Below are 13,847 nucleotides of genomic sequence, written 5' to 3' on the forward strand. Positions count from 1 at the left end.
TAAATTTAATAAAAAATGAATGATCATTTATGGATTTTTTACACCAGATTTATTAATTCTATGTTATTGACCTGATTATCAGATATACTTAAGAACCAGACAAACACTACATATTCAAAAGTGCCTATTAGTTTTTTTGTAGAAAAAAACATTGATTTTTTTTTTTTACTTTTGACAGGAATGGTCATATACCACGCCCGAAGTTGGGTCCAGAAGGACGAGAGCCGTTCTAGACTTGCTACCTGGAAATATACGGATCTGTGTCCTATTATTTCTTATCCGTCTACGCAATTCACACCAAATTCAACTGGAAAGAGACAACATTTAGCTCTCAAGTCTCGTAAATTGTGCCATTGAAGTCGTGTCACTATCATTTTTTTCTAAAATCTGGCTGTTGAATTTTGCTTTCATTTACTACTGAATTCATATGCAATAAGTATATTCAGCTGTGATTCAAATAGCAATAAAAAAAATATATTACTACACTGATCCAGTAATAATCACATCCCTGATATTTAACCCATCCATATTGTCCATTGATGTTCAGTAGAAATACCAGAACATTCTATTTTGTTGTCCTGTGATGAGCCCAGCCCTACATTGAGAAGGAGTACTACAATCGAACTTAATTTGACTCGCTCAAATTTTGTTGCAAAACCGACTTTAAACAGATAAGCGGAATGTTGAATTAGTGCATCAACAGTCTTTGCCATAGAAACCAATGTAAATAAAAACTGAACTACAATTAGCACAATTAAAATTTAGCAGAATGCTTCCAGTTTGAAGAATGCTAAAATAAGATTACCACTAAAATATGAACATTTACAGTAGGTGGTTTGGCATCCTAACCTAAGGCAGAGACAACATGATATTACATTGTGATATATACACGCTTACTGCACAATGAATATGGTAAATTTAATTATATACCGTAAAACCCACAGGGACTTGGAACAAATTCCCAACCCATGGTCCACATGTATATGTATTATAATATCCATAATATAATACAGATACATGTATATTTATTTTTGTGTGTGTTAGGGATCCATGCCAAGTCCCTGTGGTAAAAACATATTGATTAGAATCATGTTTATGAATACCATAAAAACCATCAATTTTTATCGGAGTCAGATAATATAACACTCCACTTATTCATTGTCTTTATAGAATTATATCTGCATGTATTTCAATATAACTTGTATTTCATCAAAAAGGAATTTTTTTCTTGTCAGTAATATCATTAGAAACCATATAATAATTATTTATCATGGTACATGTACATAGGTATGAAATAACAAGATAACTTTATTTATTATTTCTCTAATGGTTTTATTTCATTGTATTAACGATCATCTATATACATATTGTACTGAGCTGGCTAGTCATAAACTGATCTGCATCAAACGCATTAGAGAATGTGATTATGATATCAATGATCTGTGTCAAACTCATTAGAGAATCAGATTAGAATATTTAGAATATCATTGATCTGTTTCAAACTCATTAGAGAATCTGATTAGAATATTTAGAATATCATTGATCTGTTTCAAACTCATTAGAGAATCTGATTTGAATATTTAGAATGAATATCATTGATCTGTTTCAAACTCATTAGAGAATCTGATTATGATATCCAGTGATCTGTTTCAAACTCATTAGAGAATCTGATTATGATAAAGTGATCTGTGTCAAACGCATAAGAGAATCTGATTCAAATACATTAATATAATGCCTCAAAAACATTATTTTCACCACATTTTCAGTCTAAATATAGCTCGCCATTTCTCCTGTGACATCATCAAATATTTTCAAACATAAACAATACACTAGATATAGCCTTATGTCTAGGAAAAAAAACTATGATATGTCATGTCATATGATGCAATATTATTTTTTATCACTATGTTTGATCTTTTTCATCAGATATTCAAATGGAGAAATAATATATATCGGCTAACCACAGCATCTCGATCAAGTCTTCATTTTTGGATGGTTGCCTTCAATGTATTTTAGTTTTGTATTTTTGTAATTTTGTAAGTTTCCGATGTAAACTTTTGTTCTCAGACCTGGAGAAAATTAAAATTAAGTATTTTACTTTCACTTATCTAAAATGTTTTCTTCTTAAGCTGAGTTGATTTACAGTACAGGGGGTTGTAGTAAGATGTTTGCAACAAAAATGATGTGATGTAAATTATGGAAGCAAAAGACAAATTCAGAAATATTTAAAATACATTTACTGATTTTGATGTTGTATAAGTGGGTCAATCTAAGATGAAAATCTCCAGTTTTGACTCGTCGTTTGTAGTTAAGGTGTCACTGTGATATGATTGCTCCAGTTTAATTATTGGTGATTGATTTTGTTATTTACAATCAAGTTTGAAGTTAATTGCCAAAGACAATTGAGTTGATTGACACTACAGGCGATACAATTCTTTAACAGATTTGATTTCCAGTATGAAACAGATACATATTTGTCAAATACTTCTTCAAAGTTCAATTTTGGAGTTTGTGTATGTTCATATAGATATTCAAGCTTTAGAAATTTAAAGACTCCAAACATTTATGTACCTTTTTGGACAAACCAATACTTTAAAGATACTGTATACATAAATTCTACATTTCATGCTTCTGGAATAATTGCATTTCTTAAACTGTCAAAAACAATGAAGCCTAATGACATTTTGTCTAATTTAGGGTCCAAAATCATGAATCTCTCTGACAAATATCTCCCTACACAAGCCTTCTATATGTATATATATATATGTCTACATACTTCTCTTGGGCTTAGATTTTGTAATCTCCATAAATTTAATTTTAGAAGTTAATTAATATGTATCTCATTGTACAATTATGACACAAATGTTAAGAAGATTATTTTTCAAATTTTCCTGGTTTTATGTTTGAAGATGAAACATTTTTTTTTACAATTTTTTTTTCTATATATCTTCAGGAAAAAGTGATTTATAGGACCTGTTGGAAATTACAAACTTTTAAGTAAACTTGATAGATGAGGATTAATTGCTGAGTGAATTTAACATGTAAAACCTACTTACTGGTTTGTAATGTACAGCAAATGACATTAAATGAGGTCATGTGTATGTTTGATTAACCCCATTGAATAGGAATGCATGTATATAGACTTTATAGAAAAATAAACGGGTCATACAATATATTAAACTTTAATATATATACATAAGGAAAATGGTTATGTATCCTTAATAGAATGTATATGCTACAATGCAAAGTTTATTTGATTCTCAATACTTTTGAACATTTTGATAGAACTAAAAAATTAAAATGCAAAGACGCTGAAACCCCATGCAAACATTTATTGAAGAGTCCAGAAATTGTAAAACTTTCTGATAGTGTATTTTTTTACGTTTATTCCCTCGTAAAAATCAGGCCATGTACATGTATATGCCGACTCTGCCCACCGACGACTATATATTATGTATGATGGGTTAGCTACTGTTGTAATATCACAGCCAATGTAAAAGTCTGACCGGTTCTGTCAATGTTCCGATTATTGACGGAATTTGCCGTGATAATTCGATTAGGACAAGATAGATTGCACGATTTCCAATTTAAAACAAATTGGTAAATATTTACATTAGAAAAAAAAAATGAAAAAATAAAAAATCATTAAAAATGAATTACATTGTAATGTTTTATGTCTTCATGACTGATATGGAATGTTTTTGGTCATTCATAAATACACTTTCAACATTTCTGAAGGTTTAGTTTAATTGTTTGTTAATGTAAATATAACTTAATATTTTTGATTTTGTCACTCGTTTCGAATACATTAAGACACAAATATATACATATATATACTTTCATTATTAATCATGACTTTGGTTGAATTCAATGCAAGTAACATATGTTTTGGATTTGGGAAATTTACCTCCCACCTTTTCCATTAAAGCTTTTTCATATACACTAGCTGATGTATGGTAGTCATTGATGCGATATTAAAACGAATTTAAATGTTTTCCATATTTTTGTGGGGTTTTTTTTGTGTGGATTGTCTCCCTTCAGTTGCTGCATTTTGTATAAATTCTCGCAAACCCGTAGATTATATCGAAAGTGCTCGTGTAGTGTACATAATGTGACCAGGTATACGATGTCTTTATACCGTGTCTAGGTGTGTCATTTCAGTGTGATTACACTATAATGACGTCGATCAGTGACACAATAATTCGTGGACAGTTTGAATCCACGTGACCCTCGCTGGTGATGAACTGCACGTGGATTGCACGTTTAAACAATAATTTATGTAAATATAAACTTTACTTATTTCACAACGATTTATAACAGCTTAAATTAATCACGCTTTTTGGCCAGGATAGAAGCGCTTGAGGGGTCTTATTCTGTGAGGAAACCAGAGTACCCCGGGAAAATCCACGTGGTCGGGCAGTTGACTCCATAACCTTTTAACGTCAGATCGGGGAATCGAACCCCGGCCGCCTAGGTTCTACCATAGTGCCACTCGACCATCATGGAGTTAAGATAAGATTTATGCCAAAAATGAATAGATAGCTGCATCATACAGCTGTATCGTCCTCAAGACTGATGCTTGGATCTGGACGCGTGGAACTTCTGAAGAGAAATCGCGGGGAATTCAAAATGTAGGTCGAAACAAAATTCAAACATGGAAGGGAGAGTGGGCGCATTAACTCCGTGATTTTATCACTTAAATGACTGGTTAATGGGTGATAAAACTATAAAAATATCCACGGATGACCGCCTCTCGGGAGTGACTTTAAATTGACATCTATATTTCACGGATGATGCTCCAAGAGTATTTTTTTTAATATTTAAGTTAAATGTCTTGACTAGTATTTCTTCAATAAATGTGTGTCCCAAGATGTGTTATATTACGTACCTTTCATCAATTTAACCATAGCCACATTTTTATTTTAGATTATATACGCGAGTGCACCCATATACATTTTTCATATATTTGACATATTTCGTTTGTTTGATGTTTTTTCGTTTTATTTCCATTCTCACTAGCAATTTTGCGGCCCTAATGGGTACAGTGTTGATGGGTCGTTAAGAGTATAGTAAGTAACTAACTTAATAAATTTTGACCTATGACCTATGACACGTGTGATCGTTTGACCTCAGTTTTTTTCAAAGACAGCAATGTATATATAACACCCAAATGACTTGAACGTTTGAATACATCATTTCAATAAAGACAATATACACAGGCAATATTCTTTCACGTGAAATTCAGATGATTTTTTTCTTGTGAATTTCACGTGAAGGAACATTGCCTGTGTACATTGCATGCAGAAAAAATGTATACACAGGTGTCTCTCCTAACTCATCAATTATGACATGGGACAAAGGTAATGAGTTCCAGGAGGAAAGGTAAAAAATCTAAACAGACAAACTGTTAAAATGTAGACACGGAAGCAATCTGATTAAAATACAGATCATCACCTTATACTGTCACGTGATCCCCATGGTTATATCTTTGATTGGTGTCCGGAGTACAAGCATATTTCCGTTTCACGCTTGTTTCAGCACTTTGAACGTTTGTCCTATAGACCCTGACCTTATCTGTGCTTCCTCGTCTTTTGTTTAATTTTGTGTTTTTTTTAATGATCAAATATCAAAAATTTAAACATGGCGAAAAGTCTTTCCTTTTGTTAAGACCCACTTCACTTATTATAACTTCCCTTCTAGAATCCAATTTTTTTTTGCCTCTATCACTGACGATTTCTCGATGGAGAAAAAAAACTAGAGGAACAATGCAGTTATGTGTAAATAAATAAGAATATGCTTTTTGGTGTTTCCCCTCATAAATGTATAGATGAATGTATAGTGGGTCGTTAGGGCCAAGTATCAATTCTCGCACTCCCGACCTTAGGTCGAAAACGCGATGGCGAGGGAGCGAAAAGGCGTGAATGCGAAAGAGCGAGAACGCGAGAATGCGAACACGCGACGGCGAGGGAGCGAAAAGGCGTGAATGCGAAAGAGCGAGAATGCGAAAACGCGACGGCGAGAATGCGAAAACGCGAGATTAATATCGCGCCCTACAGTCGAGAGTGCGAGAATGTGAGATTTGATACTTGGCCCTAACGAGCCACCATATGAATGAGCTATTCACTTGTTTTCCTCTCGTACCATCCTATATGATACATGTACCACGGTCGTGATACATAGAGTGTAAGTACAATGTTAAAAATGAACGTCACCTTCACAAATAAATAAAATCATAGATACTTTGTTCATGTTTAGAAAAAGCAAAATTGGCAAAAATAAATAAATAAAAACAAAAGCCAAAAGATCAATTTCCAAAGATGGCGACGGTAGAAATTTGTCTCAAAGAAATTACAAATGTTGAAAGTTCAATCTCGGTTCAGATACTATCTAACGTGAATTCTCGCGATTTTGTTTCACAGAAGAACACCAACGTCAATTGAACTATCTGATAAATCCACCCAATAACATTTCAGTCATTATCTATAATATATATCTCCATATATGCATCTAGGTCCTACTGTATTTCCAACTGATGGAATTCTTTTTCATTTTGGTTTCGTTCAGGATAATTAAGCAATCAAATAGCAACATTGGGAATAAAAATCTTTAGTTGCAAATTGAAGGAATAAAACTCCTTTTATTATGATTATTTGAGCAAAAAGTTACCGTGTAGAAGGGAGAAAGACAATACACACTGGCGACAATGTTCTAAAGTAAGATCATCATCGCTCGGATACAATCATTTATTTTAAGGAATTCTACTGCATTGTTTTAATATTGAAATCTTTGTCGGCGTGAATAATACAACTACCTAAATCTTTGGTTTTAGATGATACATTTTGTAAAATGTAAACTTTATTCTTTTTACAACAAGTATTAGTCACTCTTGTTGGCCCGGATGAAAGCACGTGAGGGTCTTACTGTTGGAGGAAACAGGAGTACACGTAGAAAACCAACGTTTAGCAGGGGAATGATTATTCCTTTAAGATCCCGTAAACCATATTGTAATATAACAACATGAAACCAGGAAACTTCTCATTAACAGGAAAATCAGAAATATCTCACTAACAGTATTGACAATAACAGTACCTTAGCATACATGATATTAACAGGAATTTAAGAAATATCCCACTCACAGTATTGACAATAACAGTACATCAGGAGATATGATATTAACAGGAATTCGAGAAATATCCCACTTACAGTATTGACAATAATAGTACCTTAGGATACATGATATTAACAGGAATTTAAGAAATATCCCACTCACAGTATTGACAATAACAGTACCTCAGGAGACATGATATTAACAGGAATTCGAGAAATATCCCACTAACAGTATTGACAATAACAGTACCTTAGGATACATGATATTAACAGGAATTTTAAGAAATATCCCACTAACAGTATTGACAATAACAGTACCTCAGGAGACATGATATTAACAGGAATTCGAGAAATATCCCACTAACAGTATTGACAATAACAGTACCTTAGGATACATGATATTAACAGGAATTTTAAGAAATATCCCACTAACAGCATTGACAATAACAGTACCTCAGGAGACATGATATTGACAGAAATTCGAGAAACATCCCACTAACAGTATTGACAATAACAGTACCTTAGGATACATGATATTAACAGGAATTCGAGAAATAATTCAATAACAGTATTGACAATAACAGGATCTCGGGAGACATGATATTAACAGGAATTCGAGAAATATCCCACTAACAGTATTGACAATAACAGTACCTTAGGATACATGATATTAACAGTACCTCAGGAGACATGATATTAACAGGAATTCGAGAAATATCTCACTAACAGTATTGACAATAACAGTACCTCGGGAGACATGATATTAACAGGAATTTAAGAAATATCCAACTAACAGTATTGACAATAACAGTACCTCAGGAGACATGATATTAACAGGAATTCGAGAAATATCCCACTAACAGTATTGACAATAACAGTACCTTAGGATACATGATATTAAGAGGAATTTTAAGAAATATCCCACTAACAGTATTGACAATAACAGTACCTCAGGAGACATGATATTAACAGAAATTCGAGAAATATCCCACTAACAGTATTGACAATAACAGTACCTTAGGATACATGATATTAACAGGAATTTTAAGAAATATCCCACTATCAGTATTGACAATAACAGTACCTTAGGATACATGATATTAACAGGAATTCGAGAAATAATTCAATAAGTAATAAGTATTGACAATAACAGTACCTCAGGAGACATGATATTAACAGGAAATAAGAAATATCCTACTAACAGTATTGACAATAACAGTACCCCTGGGAGACATGATATTAACAGGAATTCAAGAAATATCCCACTCACAGTATTGACAATAACAGTACCTTAGGAGACATGATATTAACAGGAATTTAAGAAATATCCCACTCACAGTATTGACAATAAGAATACCTTAGGATACATGATATTAACAGGAATTCGAGAAATAATTCAATAAGTATTGACAATAACAGTACCTCAGGAGACATGATATTAACAGGAAATTAAGAAATATCCTACTAACAGTATTGACAATAACAGTACCTTAGGAGATGTCATATTAACAACTTTCTGACCGAGGATCAGAGGTAGTACTTATTTTGTGGTCTATGCTGTCATCATTTATTTCAATTTCAAATTAATGTCATATTATGATATATTTTCAGAACTCATTCAACTAACTACACAATATAAATTAAACTGAGCGTATTTTCACTCAATGTTTGTTCCTCGGCAAATATTTGGTCATTTCTCTTTTTCCCTGTATTGCCTAAGGTATCAGTTTTGCGTTGATATTAAATTAGTAAAGTACTCCACATTATCATTTATAAAATGAAAGGAGATGGTTTTATTTAAGCTTGAAACCAAAACCTCTTCCACACTTTTGATCAATTGTATTGTACTACTTATTCTCAAATAAATATTATCAAAACAAAATAAAATGAAAATACTTCCTATCCACAAAACACGCTTTCTTGACGTATTGAAATGTGATTGGATACGAACGATCACGTGATCTACGTTATACGCCTTGTGTATACTAAAGAAGATTCTACAACAGCTGATAGAATTATTATGGCTGTAATGATTTACGAGTATTTTCAGCTTCCTGCAATCATTACGTCTTCGACATGAACACATTCCACCATAAACATCGCGCTGTTACGAAAGGAGAAAAAAAACATAGATACGCTGGTATACATCTCTCAGTGATAATTGACAAGTGTGAAAATAAGGAAAAAAAATTGTAATTTTATAAACAAAAATATAGCCCATGGAGAGATTGTATAATATCCTTGATACAATTAACGTAAGATTTAGGAGAGTTGGTAGATTGGTGCAGAACGTGACGGAACAGAAAAACCGGAAGTTATAGCAGAGAGCCACTGTACTCCATGGATTGTAAAGAATCTCATAGCTCATGTAGGTTGTCGTCGTTGTAAACTTCTTAAGCTCATTTTGATAGTTGATAGTGGTACTGTCGTTGTAAACATCTTAATCTCCCTGCGATAGTTGATAGTGGCTACCGTCGTTGTAAACATCTTAATCTCCCTGCGATAGTTGATAGTGGCTACCGTCATTGTTAGCATCATACTGCTGTTTATCATTTTAGGACTCGTCATTGATGTCCATGACATCATACTGCTGTTTATCATTTTAGGACTCGTCATTGATGTCCATGACATCATACTGCTGTTTATCATTTTAGGACTCGTCATTGATGTCCATGACATCATACTGCTGTTTTGTCCTTCTATGACTCGTCATTGATGTCCATGACATCATACTGCTGTTTTGTCCTTCTATGACTCGTCATTGATGCTAATAATACAGTCATTGACAAATGTCACCAAAGAGTAAATCTGGAGAAATAATGTTAACGAGAATTCAAGAACATTTCAATGACAGTATTGTCTATACCACAGGAGACACCATATTAACAGGAATTGAAGACATGTCCCAGCAGTAATGACTATAACAGTACCTAAGTAGACACGACAACAACAGGAATGAGACTTTGGTAAATTAGGAATCATTGAGTGATAAAAACCGAAATACATGAGAAATCACAACATTAGAAATTTTAACAGATGTGACGAGAATACAGGAGGCTGACTTTATAACAACAGTGGATTATGAGGCACTAAAAGGAAAGGAAATATAATTTGTTTGGTTTGTTCTTGTTTAACGTCCTATTAACAGTCAGGGTCATTTAAGGAAGTGCTAGGTTTTGGAGGTGGAGGAAAGCCGGACTGCCCAGAGAAAAAAAACCCGGCCTACAGTCAGTACCTGGCAACTGCCCCACGTAGGTTTCGAGCTCGCAACCCAGAGGTGTCGGGACACCTTAACCACTCGGCCACCGCGGCCCCGTCAAGGGAAAAATAAGGCCAAGAGGATAGAAAGATACCTTTACAATGGACAGGAAAGATAAGGCCGAGAGGATTGAAAGATAACAAAGTTAAAGAAAGGAAAGAGAGAGATGATAGAAAGATAAAACCACAAAAGAACGGACAGACAGAACTGAGAGGATAGAAAGATAAAAGAAAGGAAAAACTAGGCTGAGAGGATAGAAAGAAATCACAGTGAACGAAAGGAAAGACAAGGCTGAGATAATAGAAAGAAAACACAGTGAACGAAAGGAAAGACAAGACTGAGATGATAGAAAGAAAGCACAACAAAAGAAAGGAAACACAAGATTGAGAGGACAGTAGGATAGCTTAATAAAGGAAAGGAAAGACAAGACTAAGATGATAGAAAGATAACACAGTGAAAGAAAGGAGAGTCAAGATTGAGAGGATAGAAAGATAGCTCAACAAAAAAGGAAAGACAAGACTAAGATGATAGAAACTGTTAGGATAGAAAATTACGCAACAAAATGGAAAGGAAAGCCTTAGAGGATAGAAAGATAGCACAACAAAAGAAAGAAAGGAAAATTTGAGAGGATAGAAAGATAAAGGAAAGGACAAAAAAGATTGACAGGATATAAATATAACACAACGAAAGAAAGACAAGGAAAGAAAGAGGGGATAGAAAGATAACAAAAGAAAGGAAAGACAAGACAAAGAATAGAAAGATAACGCAACAAATGAAAGAAAGGAAAGAAGAGAGGACGGAAAGATATTAAAAGAAAGGACAAACAAGACTTAGAGGATCAAAAGATAAAAGAAAGAAAAGACGTCTGAGATGACGGAAAGATAACACAACAAAATAAAGAAAGGAAAGACTGAGGATAGAAAGATAGTACAATAAAAAGAAGAAATACATGTACACGACTGATAGGATAGAAAATTACACAACAAAAAGGAAAGGAAAGCCTCAGAGGTTGAAAGATAACAAAAGAAAGAAAAGACAACAAAATAAAGGAAGAAATAATGAGAGGATAGAAAGATAGTACAACAAAAGAAAGAAGGACAAACAAGACTAAGATGATAGAAAGATAACACAACAAAAGAAAGAAAGGACAAACAAGACTAAGAGGATAGAAAGATAACACAACAAAAGAAAGGACAAACAAGACTAAGAGGATAGAAAGATAGCACAATAAAAGAAAGGACAAACAAGACTAAGAGGATAGAAAGATAGCACAATAAAAGAAAGGACAAACAAGACTAAGAGGAAAGAAAGATAGCACAACAAAAGAAAGGACAAACAAGACTAAGAGGATAGAAAGATAGCACAACAAAAGAAAGGACAAACAAGACTAAGAGGATAGAAAGATAGCACAATAAAAGAAAGGACAAACAAGACTAAGAGGAAAGAAAGATAGCACAACAAAAGAAAGGACAAACAAGACTAAGAGGATAGAAAGATAGCACAATTAAAGAAAGGACAAACAAGACTAAGAGGATAGAAAGATATTAAAAGAAAGGACAAACAAGACTAAGAGGATAGAAAGATAGCACAATAAAAGAAATGACGACGCATCGAAAATAATTTGAAAGCATCAGGAATTTAGCTGATACTGAAGATGACAGTTTTATCGAATAGCCATCGAAACTGAATATATATGTGTTGTTTCTATTTTGTTTGCTTTTGTTTCCGTATAATTTGTTTATGTGTTTGTTTTTCATTCTCATAACAAAAACCTAATATAATGTATGTAGTTTTATTATGTGAGCATTCTATCAACTGCAAAGACTAGCTCTACTCCTTCCCCACAAATACGAGATCACAAACTGCCTTATGTAGTGGAAGCAGAGCTCGTAGGAAGCTGTGTGAGTCCGCCATACCACCATTACAGAGGTTCCATACCTCCTCTCAGGCTTCCAATCTCCAGACAAAAAATCGATACCAGGCTTTGTGTAATAAATGAAAACAAATCTACATGTAACCATGGCAACAAAGCATTGTCTGAACGGAAGAGTTCCCTAGATACTATCTGTGGCCAAAATAGTCCCCGGCGTAGGAATTCATGTAGGGTAATTTAATTATGAATATGAAATTTAGTATATGTTAAAATGGGAATGGAAATTGGAGAGCAGTTTTGTCACCTTGGAAACGACATTTTTAGAATGAGGAATATGGCCATAAGTTATTTTCCGAATTGTACACGTGTAAGGCTCTGTAGGAAGAGACCAGGCTATTTACCGTATCTTCATTTGAAGCTTTTTGTATCAAGTCACATGACCGCCAGTGCAATTTCTGTAAGCCTGGATATCTTAACCATCATGAAGGTTGCGCAGGAAATTTTCAAAAATGTATTGAAATAACAGAATAATAAATCAATCATTTTATGTAATGAATACCATTACCAGAATACGTCGATAAACATGAGTTCTTAGAAAATATAAAGATTTTGTGTGTGTATATTTATGGTTTAAATGCTATAATAAGTTGGCAAAACTTTTAATGCCCATTTCCTGCTAAATTTATGATTGAGTGTGTATGTTTGATATAATGACAACCCGCATTTACTGGAGTTTCATTTTTAATTGTCGCGGTATCCAGATACATATTGGCAATATATCGCGAAGTATATTGTAAAACGAATTACAGATATGACGGATTCTTAGATTTTAATCATAAAGAAGTCGTTTTTCTTTCCTTTTCTCTTTCTTTTTTGTTTTTTTGTTTTTGTTTTTGTTTTTTTTCAACATTAGGTCATTGTTCTCCGAGGTTGTAACTATGAATGTATTTTTTTTTATTTTGCACAAAACATATATGACCCTAATGGTAACTTGCCAAGCAGTGTCATTTATATGCCCTATAAATGCCAACATATGGCAGGTCAGTGCTTATATTTGCAGTTCCTCAATATTTTTGATATGCTATACAGATAATATTTGACTAAAATAAGTTGAATTACTACAAAGTTGGAGCGAAGTGCCATGTCGCCATAGGTACAATTATGACGTCATATTAGATCGATGAAATACAACCTTTCTAGTTTATACATATGATGCACTTATGGTTTGCATGCCAACGTAAATATACCGACTTTATTGAGCAGTCATTTTAACAGGGTTTCATCCTGGTATGAACGCTTCTACAAGAATGACACATGTAGATCTATTTATTTTATATGTCAATCAAACAGACATCACTGGTACAATCAAATACAAGAAACATGGACGAGGATATCACATCTCAGTCTATATCGAATCCACAGATGTCCGGGGTCTAACATATCGAAAAAGTAATGTTCACACACACACACACTTAAACTAAAAAAACAACAATTATGCACACGGGGTCTCTATTAACAATATAAACAATAATGATGTCATTCTATGACTCGTCAGTGATGTTAGGGACATCATAAAGCTTTTTCGTTATAAAATGATTCGTCAGTGAA

General features: G+C 33.5%; 1 protein-coding gene across 3 annotated transcripts in view; it reads left to right on the top strand.

Moving 5' to 3' along the window:
* Positions 1-3,994, top strand: part of LOC117315062 — a 50,256-nt gene extending 46,262 nt beyond the window's left edge. For all 3 annotated transcript variants that reach the window (XM_033869201.1, XM_033869202.1, XM_033869204.1), the window contains one exon: positions 179-3,994. In XM_033869201.1, coding sequence (XP_033725092.1) covers positions 179-233 — 55 coding nt within the window. In that variant the 3' untranslated portion in view covers positions 234-3,994. The remainder of the gene's footprint in view (positions 1-178) is intronic.
* The last annotated feature ends 9,853 nt before the right edge of the window (positions 3,995-13,847 follow it).

The sequence above is a fragment of the Pecten maximus genome, chromosome 17, assembly GCF_902652985.1.
Source record: "Pecten maximus chromosome 17, xPecMax1.1, whole genome shotgun sequence".
Lineage (NCBI taxonomy): Eukaryota > Metazoa > Mollusca > Bivalvia > Pectinida > Pectinidae > Pecten > Pecten maximus.